This window comes from Bombyx mori, chromosome 17 (assembly GCF_030269925.1).
Source record: "Bombyx mori chromosome 17, ASM3026992v2".
Classification (NCBI taxonomy): Eukaryota; Metazoa; Arthropoda; class Insecta; order Lepidoptera; family Bombycidae; genus Bombyx; species Bombyx mori.
The window spans coordinates 6,189,998-6,211,378 of record NC_085123.1 but is presented as its reverse complement, the minus strand read 5'-3'; the positions used below and the strand labels follow the sequence as shown (position 1 = coordinate 6,211,378).

General features: G+C 34.1%; 1 protein-coding gene across 2 annotated transcripts; it reads right to left on the bottom strand.

The window, feature by feature from the left end:
* Positions 1–822: 822 nt before the first annotated feature.
* Positions 823–19,970, bottom strand: LOC101744405 (putative inorganic phosphate cotransporter). 2 transcript variants are annotated; one of them, XM_004925798.4, is made up of 10 exons: positions 19,662–19,970; positions 18,536–18,656; positions 15,056–15,255; positions 11,249–11,485; positions 9,587–9,796; positions 8,997–9,164; positions 5,138–5,354; positions 4,234–4,355; positions 3,388–3,504; positions 823–1,868 (listed from the first exon to the last, which is right to left on the bottom strand). In XM_004925798.4, exons 2-10 carry the CDS (start codon positions 18,636–18,638, stop codon positions 1,659–1,661), a joined length of 1,584 nt encoding a protein of 527 aa, XP_004925855.2. In that variant the 5' UTR covers positions 18,639–18,656; positions 19,662–19,970; the 3' UTR covers positions 823–1,658. The 2 variants fall into 2 exon arrangements, with proteins under 2 accessions (XP_004925855.2, XP_021203470.2); XM_021347795.3 differs by having other exon boundaries at positions 19,593–19,888.
* Positions 19,971–21,381: the final 1,411 nt, after the last annotated feature.

Here is a 21,381-nt window from a genome sequence, read left to right as displayed (position 1 = left end):
ATCCGCTGAAGTGTAAAGAGAATATCGCAACGTTAATTAATTGGAGCAGAATTTGTGTGTTGTAATTTTTGGCCCAACTATTACTTAATAACTATTAAAAAAGTGGTCTCGCTGTGAACGTTATTAATTGTAAAAAAAAAAAACATATGCTTGATGACACTTTGGCGTCATCTACCGTACGTTGATCGTATTTTATTTTAGTGCATGTTTCTGATATCACATTGAGAGCTTCCATCAAATTACGTCCAGTAGAATTTTCGTGAAAGATCGGGCAAATTGAAGTCGTCGTGGCCTAAAGGATAAAACGTCCGGTGCATTCGTATTTAGCAATGCACCGGTGTTCGAATCCCGCAGGCGGGTACCAATTTTTCTAATGAAATACGTACTTAACAAATGTTCACGATTGACTTCCACGGTGAAGGAATAACATCGTGTAATAAAAATCAAACCCGCAAAATTATAATTTGCGTAATTACTGGTGGTAGGACCTCTTGTGTGTCCGCACGGGTAGGTACCACCTTCCTGTCTATTTCAGCCGTGAAGCAGTAATGCGTTTCGGTTTGAAGGGTGGGGCAGCCGTTGTAACTATACTGAGACCTTAGAACTTATAGCTCAAGGTGCGTGGCGCGTTTACGTTGTAGATGTCTATGGGCTCCAGTAACCACTTAACACCAGGTGGGCTGTGAGCTCGCCCACTCATGTAGGCAATAAAAATAAAAAAATAAAATACAACTATCTTATTTGTTCCTGCTGCAAAGTTATTTCAATGTACACAAACTTTAGCTGCTGATTAACTATTTTTATAGGCAATAAAAAGCATAATAAATTAAAATTATTATATTACTACTGTAATACAAAATGTGTACACATTGTAACATCGATAACACACGTAACATATTATGTCTTGAATGACTAGTTACACTGGAATAAACATGATGGCAGTGATTTGACAAATATATATATAAATCAAAGTACGAAAATTTATTATTTAAAACAATAATTTTTATGGTAGGTATTTATCAAAATCGAATACAATACAATATTGGCAATGAACAAGAACTATTTAAATTTTCATGTTGGTAATAAACGAAATATGCATTAAATGTTTCATAAAATCACCACTATTACTTGTAGGTGCGGGCTCGCGAAAAAAAGGCAATGTATCTAATTCGCTCCAGTTTTTTAAAAATAATATCAATAGATTTATCAAAAAAAAAATTCGTAATATTTTTTGTTCTGAGTATAATTAATGTACATAATCTAGCGTAGGAATGATTTCTCTAAATTGTGATTCACAAAATCATATTGATTATGTAAAAGTACAGTACAAAATTGAGCTAGCATTATTTTGTTAATTTTTATTATTATACATCCTCTCAACAGTGCTTCAGCTAGAAATGCTGTATAGGACTGCATAGTTTAATAATGACCAACTTGATTTGATACAGATTGGACTTCATAGTTTGTACCTTCATGTTGTATTTTTACTTTTAAATCTTATAAACCTAAGAAACATTGTACCTATTTATACTAGAGATGTCGTTTGGAACGTTATTTAATTTATAACAATTGAATCAGTTTGTACAGCTTACATACTTTTATGACACAATTTTGTTGGCATTAAATGCAGTTAAAGTAACATTGGTTTTTACTAGTTTTCACTGCTTGTCAGATAGCTGAACTGCTTCAGCTTGTTCAGGGTTTTCACGTATGAGGGGTCCATGTTTCCAGCCAGGCGGGTAGCCGTACTGTCTGACGTCATCCCACCACTGTTGCTTTCCGTCGGCCCATATTATGTACACCACATTTGTGCCAACTAACACCGCGAAACACACCCAAAATGCCACTCGCCATTGAGCTATGGTTGACTGAAAATACAAAAGATTACTTTGTTATCAAAGGGTCTTGTCTTCTTGGTCATTAGATAAGGTTAAGTTCAGGATGAATAGTTATGTTGCATAGTTGCATATCACAAAGCTGGACCGCAGCAGAAATAGATAGGGTGGTGGTACCTACCCATCTGGGTCTCATAATGTATCAATGCCATCAGCAAAAACACAGGATGATACGTGAAGTAGGTACGTATAGTGTTATTCACGTTAGAATATCGATGCTACAGAATACACGCTAAAGATAAGTAATTAACTTCAAGTGGCCGGATCGTATACCCGAGTCTTTTCGCAACTGCGAATTTACGGATGAATAAATATTTTTCCTTTCCGTCTTACTGCCAAAATTTAATAATGTTAAGATATTTGATTACTTTCTATCTTCATCGCTCTAATATTAAGTATGTAAGTACCTAAGGCATTTACTTTACTGATTTACATAACAAACATTACGTAATACGATACATCATCACGGAACTCAGCGCTTCCTTGTTCCGCACCTTGACACATATTCATATCAATCACATTGCGTTCAATATATCCGATCATATCAACGTAAGATATCTTTCATTTCGTCAAGGATACTCGCTTCCATTCCAATTTTTCACAAGCGGCTTCACCTCATCAAACCCTGTCGGCTACAGTTGGCCATAGATTTATCACGATATTTTTACGATGATCATTCTACTCGTTAGCTTCGGATTTCGATATCAACTGAGCAATGATTTATCAAGTAGTTGGTTCTCGAAGCGTCTGTCGTTAGGTAGAAGGATTCTCAATAAGCTTGTTTCAATCTGATTTACCGCAATTCGATCGGTAGGAATTATTGGCACTAAATCAATATTGTATCTCATTGATAGTCTCCTACGATTTAGAAGAAATTTGTGAATAAAAAAAACTAAATGCCATAATTTAATGATTTAACATTATTGTTACGTTACTTTGTAGATAGAATAATCTGACATAACTATATCTACCATAAAATAATTAGGATCATTTGAAAGATAGCAAAACCACTGTGCCAAAGTAATTCATGATTAAATCAATTTAAATAATAAACAAAGATAAACATTTATAGCTTACTGGAAGTGCCTAATGATTTCAGTCGTGTTAAAATTGCAATTGAAGAATAATGAAACAGTTGCATTTTTCTGGAATAGGGGAATAACTTTTGTTACTCTTTGTCCTATAAAGTCCAGTCTTTTTGTAAATCCAAAGGTAGGTAAATTCATGAATCAACGAACACACTGCATATATTAGAGGAGATATACCAGGCGCTGCCCTGGTCATGTCTTTTGCCATCTAAAGTATCTTGTCTCAATCCTAGTTTAAACTATTTTTATGCAAAATTTCATCTCAAGGTTTTGTTTTTTTTATTTTTTTTATTTAGTCAAAAAGTAACAAACTTACCAACTTTCACATTTTTAATATTCTTAATTATTAATATTAGTATGAATATTTAGTAATAACTAGTTATATTAGTTGAACTGATACTTACGTCAGGGGTCAATAAACCAATAAGGTATGGCGTTGCGATTCCAGCGAAAGTAGACGTTGTGTTCACCAATGATGTTAGTGTACCAGCGTAGTTTGGTGCCAAATCTAACGCATTAACCTTGGCATAAAAAAAAATACTTGATTATTAATCTTGATACGAGATAATTTAAACGTTTAGTGTTAAGTCTGTGGCCTAATGCTTAAGACACCCAACTTCTTCGAAATTTGCATTTGGGTCACAGCTCCGATCTTGGGGCTAACAATAATTTTCCTGTAAACACTTGATCACGAGGAGGTTCTATACTTCGTATCCTTGGTTGGACCTTTTGTAATGTAACGAATAAAATGACGATGAAAGTCCTTGTTCTAATGTAATTGATATTTCATTATAAGGTCCAGCACCCTTACGAGGGCAACGGGCAAACGGGTCTCGGAGAAAGTTCCTCTATCCGATATTTTGATATTTCAAATGTCAAGGTAGGCATAGGTAGTAAGTAGTATTCACATTGAGGTGTCTATGAGCCTCTTAACACAAGGTAAAATTTAGATCGTTGACCTCTCAATGGTAGGAAACAGCCACTTACTCTTCTGAATTTTGATAGGCGATTGTCATTCTCGTTAATAGTTATTGGATTTTCAAGCTCTATTATAAACATTCAATTTTATATGAATGAATTTGTAAGCCCTCGTGATCCAAGTCACACTCGTACAATGTTTTCTGCCCAATATTTTGTTATTCAATAAACTTTTCTTTGTGAATAAAAAAAGTCATGAGCATTATTCCGTGGATATTGTTTATGTCAACACCTAAATGCCAGCCAATTTGAATTTCCTCTAAAATGCATACCTTCATTCCGCTGTAGAAGCCTCCCATGAGGGCCATAGAGAGGACGAAATAAATAGTGGCCTTGGTAGAGTCACAGCCGGCGTAGGAGGCGAGGATAATGCATATGGCGGGACCAGTTGCAGCTACATACAAAATTAACGGAATACATAACGTAAATTTTACATATTATATGAAACCAACTATGGACATATCGAAGCACTGCTCTTGCTAGGGTTAGTGTTAGCAATGTCGTCCAGTTTTGAGCCCCGTGAGCTCACCTACTTGTTAGGTTACGCTGACAGAGCATATCAAAGCTATCAGCTTAGGTAGAAAAAAAAAGGTACATAATTTAACTTTTTTTTTTAATTGTTGCCTTACTGTTTCTACAACTCGAAACAGTAGTGCAATAATTTGACATGAAAGTTTAAGAGTCCAACTAAACCATAATATGAATTGTAGTTTCGAGCACTGAGGATAAAAGTGAATAAAAAAAGTTATGTCTTGCAAAATGTTTTGATTAGAAGTTATAGTGCAAAGTTTTTTTGTTAAACTATCGATTAGTATCAATATTGTAGTAAGATGATGACCAAAGGAAGGATTTATAACTAAAGTTTTTTTTTTTATCTTGATTACCCAATCCATCATACTTAAAGGTGGATTGCTTAATGTCACGATTTAGCTTAAGATTAAGAACATAAAATAAGGCTACTACGGCTACAGTCAGATTACGCGGAAATATTTCAAAGTAGTCATGCGTTCCGCATTTAAGGACAGAACAGGATCTTCACGCAATATAATTGAGAATCCGATTTAATTGCTGAAGCAGAATAATATTATTCATGTTCTCTACGGACTCTGGAAACCTTTTGATACTTAGCTAAGCCGTTGGATTTTCTATCTCGTTACACCAGCAAAACACACTTACCGATAGTGGTGTGTATGATTCTTCCAGTTTTTATTGTGTGCCAACCTTTTTTGATGCACAAATCGCACACTAGGCCGAATAAGAATGATGAAATCCACATGGCGAGGTAGGGTACTGAAGTTATGATCCCCGTAGTTTCGATTTTGTTTTTAAGAACATCCTGGGAGTACTTCGGTAGATCTGTCACCATTGTATAGTAGCCCCAATCGTGACCGACCTGCGAAAAAGTTATTCATCCATTGCATCGTATAATTTGCATCGCAGACCAACTATATAAGTAATATTTTAACGGAATTTAGTTGAAATAAAACTTCACAGAATTAATTTATCTTGGTTTCGTCTTTTTTGTTATGTAACAAATATCGCATTTAGACTAAAGACCTTGCCAGTTAACTGCGTGGAGTGAGCAAACTCAAGGGGTCAGCTAGGAAGGAAGGTTTGCTTACAACTATCTGAGCGTCCCCAAATTGAGTCCAACAGTTCAAGGGCAACTGCTTCGCGATTGTATATAGCACTGGATTGGAATCGGGACCAACTGAAAAGATTCAGAGAGAATCTCAGCGGGTAAATACTATTTATTGATTAACGTCAAAGAATACTGTATTCGCTGTGTCATTGTGCATTTGTACTATTTAGAAAGTGGTTAAATAGCTTACGGTAGCCGTGTTTATGTAAATTGTATATAAAACTTATTTTGTCGATAGTATAAACAATACTCTATAGCTTATCATTTTATAATGTTTCATTATTATAATAGGTTACAAGATCGAAGAAGAAGAACATTTAGAAGAGGCTAAATGTGAACAATTAATAATTGATAATCACTCACTTGGTCCATCCCGGATTATTAAAATTTGTTAAACCTTCAGAATGATTTATATAATTCTTATCCTTAAAATTTTAGGATAGATTTCTTTGGTTCATTAATAATTACAATTTGATGTGCTTAATTTCACATTTGAAATCCAATTGAATTGACTCCTAATTTTACTTATAGAAAATATATAGCAGCTCTCTGGTCCTATGCGTTTCTAGCCACGCAAGAACACAACATTCGTGTTAATTACATAATATATTTATTCCTCTTTGTTGCTATTTATTATACGCTGCTGCTCATCTATCTATATATATAAAAAAGAATTGCTCTTCATTTGTCTCGCTAAAACTCGAGAACGCTTAACCGATTTGGCTAATTTTGGTTTTGAATTATTTGTGGAAGTCCAGAGAAAGTTTAAAAGGTAGATAAATATGAAACGGCTCGGAATGAAATAAAAATAACAATTTTGTTTTTCCTTTGATGTGTCGGACGAATTCCTTTTGTTTGTTTTAAGTTTATTTTATACAAAAGTTTCGGTCTTTAATTTATCGATTGAGGCACTACGAAGTCTGCCGGGTCAGCTAGTGTAACATAAAAGTCTTCCATGAAAATAATATGAAGGCATCAAAAGCTTTCGAAAAATCGTTAAAGGTAACGTGAATGGTCGTAGGCCTTAAACCCTGACATAGTCGCACCATTCAACACGGGTAAGTCGGGTATCTTATTTTGAGCATGGGCATGTTCAATAGTACAAATTTTATATTTAAAATAAGCACTTAAAATACATTCTGCAAAATGAAGCCAGCTTCTTAGTGAATGGATACATCTGTGATATTACTCATCAACGTATGAATCAGGCGTTTAATTTTAGAATTAATTACTCAATGAATGTAAATGTGGTGATAGCGTTAATGGCTTTTGAAAATTCAAAATTTTGGATTTATTTCAGGCAGGTTAGAAAAAGCCTGGTAAACAAAAAAAAGTCCAATAAAAATACGCCCACGAATTCTGTGTGTTTTGTGAAAGAAATACAGTGATTCAAGTGGCTGATTTCGTGGCGAAATTCGGATGCAGTGTTGTGAGCGACAGAAACCTTTATTTGGTTCAACTCCTACGTGCCTATCACTACGATAGCATAAATGGAATTAAAATGAATCCTCTTAACCTAAAAAAAGGCCTTAGTGTAACTCATGTAATAATAGTTGTTTAGAAATTAAGACCCAAACTGTTTCGACAGTATTCTTATAAAGGTCTTGTAATGCTCCGAAAACTCATTACGAATAAGACCACAAGTATAGATTATCTGAAGCCATATTTACGTTTGATCTTTCTACGATGATGAGATACGAATTATTGTTCTTCTCGATCATGAGGGGTTTTTGCAGCCTGTAAAGACCACATCATAAATTTTTTCACTGCCCGTCTCGAGCCATAAAAACGTACTCGCAACCGTTTCCATTCAACGGCTGCTATGCCAAACTGAGTGGTTTCCTACCCTGTCTTCCATTTTTATCTGAACATTTTTTAGAAGGCTTTGCCATGATAACAAGAAAATGTAACAAAACAAATGTGAAAAATGTCGAAATTTATTTGGTAAATTACATCAAAGCACTGGCCACGCTCTGCTGTGAATAATAATAATTTATTTATTTCTCTCTTAAAGGTATAAGTACAAATACTAATAGAAATTAACCTTATAATATTATTTTGTCAACCTTTGAAAGAGCTGAAGTCTGTATTAGGTTCAAAGACATGTATTAATGATCTCCAGGCTCCCTACTTCTTTAGGTTTTAGGATTAGGTCAGGTTAAATCGTGAACAGACGCTGCGGACAAGTGTTGAGAGATCATTAAGTGCTATCATTTCAGAAGGTAATTATGCGTGAGAGTGTGTTTGTGTGTGAGAGTGTGTGAGTGTGTGTGTGTATCTTTAATGTATGAATTGCACACATTTATCGAAATTAAATACCTGTAAAAAATTAACAAATCGAAAAATACGTTTAAAAAAAGTCTTTTCCAATTTTATTACCTTTTTCACTATTTCCACTATTACTTTTAATAAAAACGGCAAAATTATCTGATTAAAAATACCTTTTTGTTTTGTTTGTTTCGTAAAGTAACTACTCGTTGAATTTTTGTGGAAATATCAAGGACTCTTAAACGCAGTCTACCGTGGTTCCGCCAAAGGGTGATCATTCTTGCGTTAAAAAGAATTGAGCTTATTATGGTACGTTAATTATATATGTATTTTAAAACTAAAAATTACGTTTAAATAACAAACCATGCTGAAAACATTAATGATCATCCTAGTTAGGATTTTAATCTAAAGTAATAAAGTTATTGCATTATCACCAGTCCTTGATAAATTTCAGATTAATTGAACGCCTTAAAGTTAGTGAAAATTATGCTCCAAGATACTATAAAATTATGTTGAAATGTGAAATATTTGACGTACACTATTGAAAGCTAAGTATTTTTGAGAACATCTGTGAGTTTTCCATGATTTTTATGAAGCAACAAGCATCTCATAGTTGACAATCCAATAAAAAAAACACTGAAAAATTATTAATCAGTTACTTTTTTTGTAGTTTTTTTTTAATACATATGGACATATCAATTACTTACACTTTATTGTAAATGGATACTGGAGGGGTACCGATAAAAATATCACCACCCGTTTATATCCCTTATTATTTTTAAAACACAGTGATTAATTCGATTAATTACGTATGTTACGCTCTAATATATGAACTATTTTCCATTTTAATTATATTAAATATTCACTATTCACACATTTAAATATTCACTAATCAGCTTTTTTCAATAGGATTTACTTTTCTGAAACGTTTGACCTTACAAAGAGCTAAGTCGTTTTGGCGATCAGTTGAGCAAGGGTGGATAGACCAAAAAACCATACGCTTAAAAAAGCATGTAGCTTGAAATCAAATACTTCAATTATTTTTTGTAAAGAACTTGTATCGATTAAATTTAATGTATAGCGAATTCGAATCATCGAATTATAAAATTGCAATGTGTTACTTACGGCAGCAAACACTAAAGCCCAGACAGGTGCTGATCGAAGCAAGCCCTTCCAGGGAACCGGATCCTTAATGTTCGCAGTGTCTGCTGTAGTTACTTTCTTGTTCAGATAAGCGAGCTCCTTCTTGGAGATGTACGGATGGCTGTTGGGCGTGCTGTAGCATAAGAAGCTCTGAAAGGTTACAAATTCGATCCTTAATATAAACTCGTTTTTATTTTTGAATTTAAATACATTTTCCGAATAGATATAGCTGCTAAAACTGATGAATTACGTTTCCCCAATTTTTTCACATAAAAATTAATATGCGTTGCGTTTTATGTTTTTGATGGGATGGCTCACATGTTGGTATATTGTAGTCTACAGACATCACAAGGAGAATGTCAATAGCTTTGAGAATCGAGACTGAAATCTCGATTGCATTATCAATAGCCGCTATTATCAAAGGCAATAAAAACGAGGGCTTAGCGCCAAAAATATGAATTCAAAATCAATTGCGTATCCCAAATGAGCGAGTTACATAATATTAGAACTGTGGGCTCCTTATCCATTTACTAGCAAATTAACCAAAGTAATACGATCAAATATCAACTAACCCATAGAATGAACCACAAAATACCAAATCCACCGAAGAAATAAAACACATAGGCCCAGTTTGCTCCGTTTGCTAGCAATATTCCGGACATATATGAACCGAATATATTGCCTATTTGAGCACCACCAAACACCAGGGCACCTTGGAAAGAACGTTCGTTCGGAGGCACCCAGCGCGCTAACATTATCATAAGAGCTGGCATTGTTGGACCCTGAAATGTAAGAAATTACTAAATCATTATTAAAATAAATAACAGTTTAAAAAAAACCTAACAAAATACGCTTCTATAGAAAATCAAACAAGAAAATAGAAAATAAATTTTAATGATTTTGAATTAAAAATTAATGTAAGATAAAATGATTTTATTGTAAAAAAGCGTGGGGTGTTTTTCAAGATATTATCAGAATAACCCTTCTACTCATATCTGTTCATAAATAACTACTGATACTAAAACTCCTAAAATTTATTTTCTATTTTTTAGTTGAATTTCAATTTTTCACAATTTTTTTTTATAAAATATTGAATTGTTCGGTCCTTAATAAGTATGCCAAATTTCAAAATCATGTTCAAAGATTCCTTTACATACATACAACATACATACGTGTGAAGCTAATAAAAGTGTATTAAAAACAAATTTGATTTGTAGCTGGTTTACTGTTACTTCACATTATTCATTTCTATTTTGTGGGTGAACAAGGGATCACCGTACTTTCCTATTCGCTTACGTGTTGGATGCGGTAGATCGGTTGAACCAACTTATATCCCTTGTGGTACAAAAACACGCGTCAGAACCTCTGAGAAATAATACTAACCTGAAGAAAGCCGTGGGTAAGTTAATGAGTTTACATTGCTAATACTTTTTTGATTCAGTTGAATAAGTTACGAAAATTTATCACTAAATTAGGTATCAGGGTCTATCTTCTAGGGTTCTGGGTAAACCTATTAAATTGTCAAATACAAATTAACTTAATATAAAATAGAAACCTTTTAAGTTCAGGTTTGATAAAATTTATCGAATGAAAATTGAGTATACGGATAGTTGAACGTGTGGATGCAGAATTGAATTTTCCATATAAATATAAGTACGTAATATAGAATATTACGTAACCCAACGGAACACCGCTGTATTAAAAGCACTTGTTTCAATATTATCATATGAAAAGACACCGTTCAATGCAGTAATACAATTGGTTTTTGTTTGACAAGTTATTCATATAGAATTGACACTAAGATCTGTCTGTCTATGGAGTCTGCTAATCACTAAATACTAAGTAATCTCCCCTGTCTATGTCTTATTCTGATGAAATTATTATCTTAGGAAAAGAAAATAATTCCTAGGTTCCATGTATTATATTGTTGCGTAGATTGTTTAAAGAGCTCACGGCCCATTTGGTGTAAGACATAACATCCTCTACGGCAAAAATGGGTGGGCTGGTGTTAACTATACGTCTAGGCCGAGAGCACAATCCAACACCCAATAAAATTCTTGAATTGCAAAATATGTTAACGGTAGGGCGTACTGAACATGCATTCGTAAACACCACTATCAATTGTATTTGTGATAGGATATGATTTGTCAATTTAGATCTTGGTATGCGCATTGTAGTCTTAGCTACACATACACAGCAAAATCAAAAACTTACAACTGAAAAGAACAACATACCTCTCCCATTCCTTGCAGCACTCGAAGAATAAACAACCACGTGGCACCTCCTAATCTAGTCACGAACGGTGTCAGAAAGGTAAAAAGCGCTGTGCTCAACAACCCAAGGCCAAGAGTCCATTTACCACCGTATTTTTCCGCTAAATATCCACCAGGTACCTGTGTCGCCGCATATCCAAAGTAAAATCCACCTAAAATTAAGCCCTGCGTTGTTTCGTTCCAATTAAATATGGCGTACTGAAAAAGACGAAAATTAATATGTAGAGTATCTTATACCTTTAACGAGCAATTCTTGTATATTAATATATATATATATATATATATATATATAATCTGAATCTCGGAAACGCCTCCAACGATTTTCATAAAATTTAGTATACAGGGGATTTCAGGAGCGATAAATCGATCTAGCTACGATTTATTTTCAGAAAATGTTGATTTATTCGTGTTTTCAAAAATCAACTCTTCCCGACATCTATTGGCGAATAATAATACTATTTTTCTTAATTGAAGGCAACTAACTGCTTTAAAGACACAACAAGATGGCGTTATCAAAAAAAAAACCGAGCAAAGCTCGGTCATCGTATACTTTTTAATTAAACTAAGCATTAGTACAAAATAATCGTTTGCAATTTATCTTACGTTGGTGATGTGAAATCAGAAACAGAGGTATAAAGTTACAAAGTCTTAATCGAATAATCGGTGAACAAATATGTACAATACAACAGAGAGAGTAGATAGTTACAAGTTTATAATATTCAATACAACTTCAGTTTATTGGAACGTATCGTTGAGTTTTGTTATCTAACAACACACTGAGTTTCTCGCCAGATCTTCTCAGTGGGTCGCAATTTCGATTCGGTGGTAGATTCTGTGAAGCACTGCTCTTGCTAGGGCTAGTGTTAGCAAATTCTCTCAGGTTGAGCCCGTGAGCTCACCTACCCGTCCGCGACAAGCTGGAATAGCCCATTGAGGTAAGAGCGAATAGGTAGGGAAAAAATAATTTAATACTTTATATAAATTGTCACTGTAGCTAAGTAGTAAGTACTGCAGTAAGTTTTCCATGAATTCAATAAATGAATAATGTGTATTTTGATCGCGTCTACAACTCGAGAAATAAATGAGAGTAAATTTTATAGTTTAGCTACAGTATTTTATTGATTTTTTAACATAAATATTTATATAAGTCAAGGAGTAATGTTTTTAAGTCAAAAATTGTTGATAGGGCGTGGGTCAATGCCAGTACAGAAAGTAATTTTACAATCCAGTACGATATTTGGGATAGCAGTAATTCCAATAAGTATAAGAAAATAGAGGATGTGATTTATTGTAGGTTTTAATTGGATCTAATATACTTTTTTGCTCTATATGAGTAGTCTGGTTCTCTTCTGACTTGTGTCGAGTAGTTCCTGGAGCCTATAGGCATAACAACGTGTTTGCCACAATCTACCTTGAGAAATGAGGTCGATCTCGCAATTATATTGAACAACGACTGTTCCACGCATGAATATTTCACGGTAGGATTACATGCGCCTACACGTGTGGAGTCACAATCACAGCCATTAGTAATTATTAAAAGATAATGACAAATTTTCCGGTATCAAAAACCTGATGTAATTAAATACCCTTCACGTCAATTTGACATAGGTAACATCCGGTCAAAGGATTTAAAAATGCTGTAAAAGATTCGATTCTAAACTATGTTCGATTTTCGAATCTTAATAAAAAAAAAAAGAACAAATGGAAAGAAAAGTCGATTATCATTTTTTTAAACAGTTTTATGTACGTTGATTATCAAGTCGTGACAAGTGAGCCAACATAAATATCATTAAACTAGGTCGTGAGAAAAAACTTGCAAAGTATCATTATCATGCTCATAATATGAAGAGTGACAGTTTAAATTGACTAAAATTATTACTTTTAATTAAGACGTGGGTTGTAGGACAAACAAGGGATAATAAATATATTAGAAGAATAAAAATGTATTAATACTTCATGCAAATTAGATAAAAAAAAATTTTGCCTTTGTAGGCAGACGAGCATACGGCCCACCTGATGGTAAGTGGTTACCGTCGCTCATGGACGTCAGCAATGCCAGGGGCAGAGCCAAGCCGCTGCCTACCATAAAATCCATAAAATGTCAAGTGAACTAGCGAATTATTTAAGCTTTAATATTATTTGCACTGCACACTAGGTTAATGCCAATACGTTTTTTGTAATAGAATTCTATTATTTTCTACACTGAAAATTGGCATAAAAGCATTCAGCTAATCAACATTGCACGTAAGCAATAACTGATTTAAAGATGCACTTAAATACATAGATGTGATGAATGATATGACTGGTTTGTAAACATGTTATTCTTAAATTTCTTTATCGTTCGTCTCATTCTTTGTATGTATGTTTCATTATGACCTAGTATCATAACTAGAATGAGGACAGTGAGTTGGTTTAGGTTAAAGGGGCTCTTTATTTAAAATATGCTGAAATGCGGTCTTATGGTGGTTGTTTTGAGCAACTTCAAATTTTAAAGTATTTCCAATTCATAATTGACCAGTTGATCGTTGTAGAAATAAGCAAAATATCCACGGACTTACAATACGTGCTAAAACCAGTAAACAACTGTCGACTAATAATAATAAAAAAAATATTCTATCTATATATATCTGGATTTTATGGGGATTTACGCCAACAAATTTGTATAAAAGTGATCAGTCACCTTCAAAATCTAAACAAGGCTTACGCAGTTTTGTTCTAAACTAATCTGAATATTAGCGGAAGAATTCTACACACGATAAGATAGTCATTGAATAATCGTGACATGTCAATAGAAAAAATATTACATTATTGACATTTAGCTTATCTATATATTAATACGTGAAGCAAAAACTTTGTATCCCTTTTTACGAAAATTGCGCAGACGGAGGAGTATGAAATTTTCAACACTTATGGAGATTATAGAGAAGAAGTGCACAATGCTAATATTTTTTTTAAACAATGCATAAAAGATACATTAAATCAACAAAGAAAACATTACACACACTACATACCATGTATTTGATGCACACACGCATGCATACTATTTATTGTCAAACTTTTGTTCTTTACGTCTGTTGTCAAATTGAGATAAAATATTGTTTGTCTTTGTTAATATTTTTTTATAGTGTGTAGTCTTGGCGAAATTTGTGATTATAGAAGTATAAAATACAATCATAATAGTGTACAAACTTACAATTCCAATTAATTATAGTCGAATTTCGACTACTACGAGACCTCTAGTTATTATTACATTTCATGTGTTATTCAGAACAAAATAATAGGTTTTGTCTGGCGTACACGTCTTCGTTCATGTTTGTTATGACGGTTATGATTGCCATTAATAAAGATAAAAGAGTTTACATCAATTTCTAGGTACTACTGATTTCAATGAGCCGTTGTTGGTATATAGACTAATATTTCATCTGTCTGTCAGTATCAACGTCCACTCTTGATAAAGTTCCAGTCTTCCCAACAGCTAAGCGATTTTTACTTAGCTATTGTATAGTTTGAATTAAATTTAGTTTAGAAATAATTCCGGTGGAGCGTAGGGAGATTTAACTTATCCCAGATATAATATTTTATTTGAATTAATTGATGAAGTTATGATGCGATCAGAGAGGGTTGAATCGAAAGTTGATGCGAACGTCTAAATTTAATGTTATATTCATTGGTTTTGCTGATTTTGAACGCATCGAAATAAATGAAATATTACATTTTTGCTATATAATTTGAAACAATCTATTCATGTTAACGTTCAATTCCACTTACCGGTTTTGGAATCTCAGTTTCATTTCCAGTAACGTCGCCACTGGAGCATGCGTATGGATCGATGGCATGCGTCTCGTTTGTTATAGTTTTATTTACCATCTGAGTAATGGCTAAATTAAGGCAAACCCTCATTGTGTACGCATTACAAACCCCCATTAGCCCCATAACTCCGAGAATGTACCTTTGGGGTATAATGCAACCTGTAAACATTATTTAAAATTATTTTTTCGTATTTAAGAATCTTGATATCGCCTACAAGATGTAGCAGAGTAGGCTGACATGGTATAATTACGAAAAAACGAGGCCACCAGATTACGTCGGAAATTTGGCGCTGCAGCTCAATCTCCCTGATCAGAGACCTAGAGGAAGACCTAAGACAAGATAGAAAGATGTAGTTCTGAAGGACAAGAGACAATGAGATGTTACTGATGGTGATGTCGAAGATAGAGCGAAATGGAGGAGAAAAATAAGGAAAGCTCACCCTATCACTGTGTGGGATGAATAACTAGGACGATAAAAAGAGAGAGTTTTCGTGTTTAACAATCATTTCAATACAGAAAATAATACAAACGTTGATTTGATTAAACCAAATTTTGAAACAAAATAGAAAAGAAATAATGGACGTCAAGATTGCGTCAATATTTGAATTCCATCCAAGATTTAGACAGAGAAAAAGTTTCGGTAAGATCCAAAATATGTAATATAGCGTATTTATTAATATATTCAAAAGGGTCAATTACATAACAGACCTTATACATTACATAACTTGATCTTAAGCCGACCGCACAGTGACCAGCAGGGTATATATCTTATAAATTACGGATTAGCTTAAGTAAAGATTGTTTGTAATGCATAGTTATAGGATACGTATTGTTTTAATATTAGTTATGTCAAAATATCAAAAAAACTACTGATTTAAATTGTTATTCGAACAGTATATCTATTTATACTAATATATAAATCTACAGTGGTTTTTACGGATGTTCCGTTATAACTACTGAATCGTGCATCCGATTGACTTGAAACTTGGTATCCATGTAAAAAATACATGTACTTAATGGATAAGCTAATACTTATATGTGTGTTGGACTCCCTACACCAGTTGCGGGGGCGTTAATGATGAGAATCTTTATGGGGATGAGAAATAATAATGTTAATTTTAAATGTCCAGCGAAGCGGACGGGTATATCTAGTTTCAAATTGTATCTTTATATACGTTTATTATTATTAAGAATGTGTTCAACATCGAGGTCTCTATTCTAGTCTGCTCCTATCAGCTAGTAGTACCATCAAATAAGATGATAAATGATGGAACGTCAATAGCTTTGTTCACGCTTTAGGAGTTCTCGTACAAAATTAAAAATCAAAGTCTTAATAGTATTGATGCTTTATATAAAGCTTGATTCTTGTCTGTTTTGAATCATATGAAATTGTCAGCTATCGGTGTATCACTATTTCTGTCATAACCAGCAAAATATCTTTGCTACTTAAATAAAATCTATATCGTAGTCCATATATCTAATCCATAATAATGTCCTATAGACTTTGTTTTCAGGCTCCACTAGATATCATTTGATATGTTATGGTGCCTTAAATTTGTTGACAAATTGGTAAATATATCATTAGCAGATAATATACCAACAGAATCTCTACGAAATTTTGCGTGGGAAGGAAACGATATGTAAGGCTTGCATTGACTTGGAAAATCGTACAACGGCATCCGATGTTCTTTCTTCCTGTTTTTAAAAAATTACTGTCATTACATTCGAATTTTTCAGAACGATGTTTTGGCAATTTCACCCACTAAATAAAAAAATATATTTTTTTATTGCCCTTGTAGGCAGACGAGCATACGGCCCACCATGGTGAGTGGTTACCGTCGCTTATGGACTTCAGCAATGCCAGGGGCAAAGCCAAGCCGCTGCCTACAAAGATTAAAGCCTATTTCCACATAAAATGCCAATATTACTCCAAATAGTGCCTTAGGCTCCGGTCTAAAAAATGTTTGAACTTTAAACAGGTTTGAAGTATCGTTTCGCCTTTTAGATTCTACAATTTGGTTTGAACAACGTTCAAAATTTCAAGTTTAAGACATCCGAGACACTTGGATGTTTGCAAAAAATACTTCTAACTGTAGCCGCTAGATAAGGAATGGTATGTATCAGTAGACTGTCGCGTAGGATGAAATCATGAAGTTCGGTAACTATGTCAAAAGTTCTCGTAAAATTTAATTAATACATTTTAATAACGCGGTGAGAAAATATGTTAATTCTATACTCCCATAACGCAGAGCAGTCCCGAATGTTAAAAAAAATTGTATAAGTTCAAATAAAATTCTTGTAAATATTGTAAGTGGAATAAGTTTGAAACGTCAAATCGGCCCATCAATTTGTTATTCAGTTCTTGATTTGAAAAAATGTAATGACATCTTATCCGAAACTGTTTTTAAAAGAAAAGAACAAATCGATGTCATATTTACTGTTTTAAACATTTGTCCGCTTACATTGCCATTTGTGATTCCCGAAAAATTATCAAATACATAATAATATAGCAAATATATATTACTAGTGGACCCGGCGAACTTTGTTCCGCCACACGGTTTGTTTCAAACACATCAACCGGTCAACTTCAAAATTCTACTATAATTAACCATAGAATATATTACGTTTAGCTGTCAGTTGCGTTTTGTTATTCCATATCTGTTGCGTTTTGTTATACCACGTTTTATGTCACGGCCCATGGGAACATGATAAAAATTAAGTATCCTATGTCATTCTCCTGGTTCTTAGCTACCTCCTCACCAATTTTCAGTCAAATCAGTTCAGCCGTTCTTGAGTTATAAATAGTGTAACTAACACGACTTTCTTTTATATATATAGATATTCATAATTTAATACAGAAAATCAGTATTTTACGAGCGCTGATTTGAAATTCGATGTCTGTTCCATTTTAAAGGAATATAACAGCGCCACAGTACGAAACAAGTTTACAATATTAAGAGCAATATAATTTAAATGCATAATATATTCTCACGTTATTTTTTCAATATAGAAACTATGATAAAAAATCCTACAAAAAAAAATTCAACAGTAAAACAGTATATACGCCGTCTACTATAAAATGAATTTTATAAAGGCGAGTATCAGTACGAGAAGCAAAAAAGACAAAATTATTGATTGATAGATTAAGTCATTAATAAAATCTAATACTTTTATAATGTCGATTGTGACTAATCTCTGATTTTCTCGTTGATTATTTTAGAGCTAAATGACCATGTTGCGTTCACTCTAAGTTGTGTCGTTTTGGTGACACTTTGGAAAATTGGGGCTATTTGTGTCATTATTCTATGACACGACTTTTCCATGATTCACTGTAGCAGGCTCATTAACCTAAACCACGGGAATAAATATCTGCGTTTATCCGGTGATACATTTTCATATATTCACGATAGACCAAACAAGATAAGTTATTTATACTTACATGATCGTAGACGCTTTGTGAGAAAATTATCTTTTCTTGTTGCTGCAACATTCTTCTGTCCAAGCAACTTGTGAGCTTGTATTTGGGACTCTTCGTTTTCCATTAGTCAAACCAATATGATCTGTAATAAATTATTCTAAAATTATTTTGTATTTCCTTATTTTCGATTTCTGATTGACATTTCGCGTTATCTTTTTGACATTAAATGAATGGTTTTTAAATCGGTAATTGAAACTATGTTTTATGCTCATTGAGATAGATATGTATTTTGATTAAACTTTGTCTGCGGTATGTAGATATGGTGATCTATAAAAACATTACAGTTGCTAGTTACTAAAGTTAAGAATTAATAATTAATAATGTTTGATTAGTAAATTTTATTATAATATATATTATGTTCTGGCTATCTCAAAAACCACGACAGAAGAATTAAAAGTGATTGTATATATAATTATGCAGAGCGTGACTGATAAATTAGATTTTCGTAATTTAACTTTTTGTGGTACGAAATTAAGTGATAAAAATTTAATTTTAAGGATTTATTTTGCGATTTCTTTTGTCCTTATTATGTAACTGACGTTTCGAATACATTGCAGTTTTAGTGGATAATACCGTGTCGTAGTTTAGAACGTAAAAGTATTTTTAATTATTTCTACGACTAGCGATAAGTTCTCGAATAAAATACTGAAATGCTCGATTGTTACTATGCTAATTTTATGATGTAACTGGAACTAATTTATTTTCTTACAGATAATGGAAACCTAGAACGCCAGTTCAAGGCTCCGCTCAGTAAAATCAGGGGTCATCGCGCCACTAATCACTGCTTTGTGAACTTAGTGAAGAATTATCATCTGCTTAGTGAACTTAGTGAAGAATTATCATCTGCTTAGTGACACAGAAACTTATTTTAAATATCGAATATGGAATGAAATTTAAAAATATGAATAAAATTTTATCTTTAACTTTCGCAACATCAACAAATGTAAATTTTCAATAAATTTCTCAGCCATCTCAAAGCAGACGCTTCAAAAAGAAAGCTAAATATTACACTGAGTACCTAAAATAAATATTAAATAAGTCGAATCCATTCATAAGCTCGACATTAAAACCTCAACAAGTCGTTTACCTCGCGCAATATAATCACTGACACGATTTACATGCTAATTAAAAAACCGATTCACAATTACACTGCACGCCTGCGACACGCGGTTACCGGGGGCCACTTCAACGATATTGTTTATCAGTTTTTTTTTTATTTTTTTATTTATTATTATTTTAATATCGCGTGCTGTTATTGAAGTCCGCGAGACGGGTGCTGCGTGTGCGCACTTAGCGAATATTGTCATGAAGCGCCAACTGCCTCGCATTTGCCATAGTTCGCCAGTTCACGGTGGAACCGCGCAGATACGACGCATACTTAAACGTTGACCACAATGAATTTTCTCCGCGCAAAATTTTAAAGTTTTTTTTTTTTATTGCTTAGATAGGTGGACGAGCTCGCAGCCCACCTGGTGTTAAGTGGTTACTGGAGCCCATAGACATCTACGACCTAAATGTGCCACCCACCTTGAGATATCAGTTCTAAGGTCTCAGTATAGTTACAACGGCTGCCCCACCCTTTAAACCGAAACGCATTACTGCTTCACGGCAGAAATAAGCGGGGTGGTGGTACCTACCCGTGCCGACTCACAGTGAAGTGAAATAAATCGATGAGCAATTTTATTATAGTAACAACATGAAATTTTGAAAACAGGTAAAAGTAATTTTAGGTCAACATTAAAAAATGTATTTAATGAATTACACATTGTTCAAAAGTGGTTAGTCATTTTTTTTTATTGCCCTTGTAGGCAGATAGGAGCATATGGCCCACCTGATGGTGAGTGGTTACCGTCGCCCATGGACTTCAGTAATGCCAGGGGCAGAGCCAAGCCGCTGCCTACCGCTTAATACTCGGGAAACACCGTGGAGGAGAGCTCATTCCATAGCCGGATTATAGGTAGATTAGCATACGACCCGTATGCGTCGGCCTATTCCAGAAGCACAACCGAGCCGATGCCTATTAATGAATGAAATTTAGATTTTAACTGGATTTTGTACTGGTGGTAGGACCTGTTGTGAGTCCGCACGGGTAGGTACCACCACCGTGCCAATTTCTGCCGTGAAGCAGTAATGTGTTTCGGTACGAAGGGCGGGGCAGCCTTTGTAACTGTACTGAGACCTTAGAACTCATATCTCAAGGTGGATGGCGGCATTTACGTTGTAGATGTCTATGGGCTCCGGTAACCACATCAGGTGAGCTCGTCCACAAAGCAATAAAAAAAAACGTGTGGCACTCGGGAACTGCCGCGGTAAATCTATTGCATAGCATTTTTTATCAACTTATGCAATTATAATTAGACAATGATAATTTAATATTAAAACAATAATAAAACAAGACCACGCTATATTAAACATTAATAAAAGCAAAACCTTAACTGTCCCCTTCACACTCATAACGTAGACCGCGCGAGAGAGAGATGGGCAGACTTTTCATGATGCGCATGCAGTGTGACGTCACGCCAAGCGCTTATTCACAAACACTACACAAGCGCAACGTGTGAATGTGTTGAACGCGAGCTACATGGTAGGCGGAGTGATAGGTGTTAGGTTTTTTTCGTTACGGTATTTCATGATTCGGTCGCCACGCTCAAGGCCCGCGATAAAAGCTATGCAATAGCTTAAAAAAAAACTTAAGTTATTTCCCGAGTAACATAAATGTGTGGGCACTCCGCTTTAAAAGCACGAGGTAGTCGACCTTGGAATTACAACCATTGAATCCCACACGACTGACTGAGTGTAACCAACAA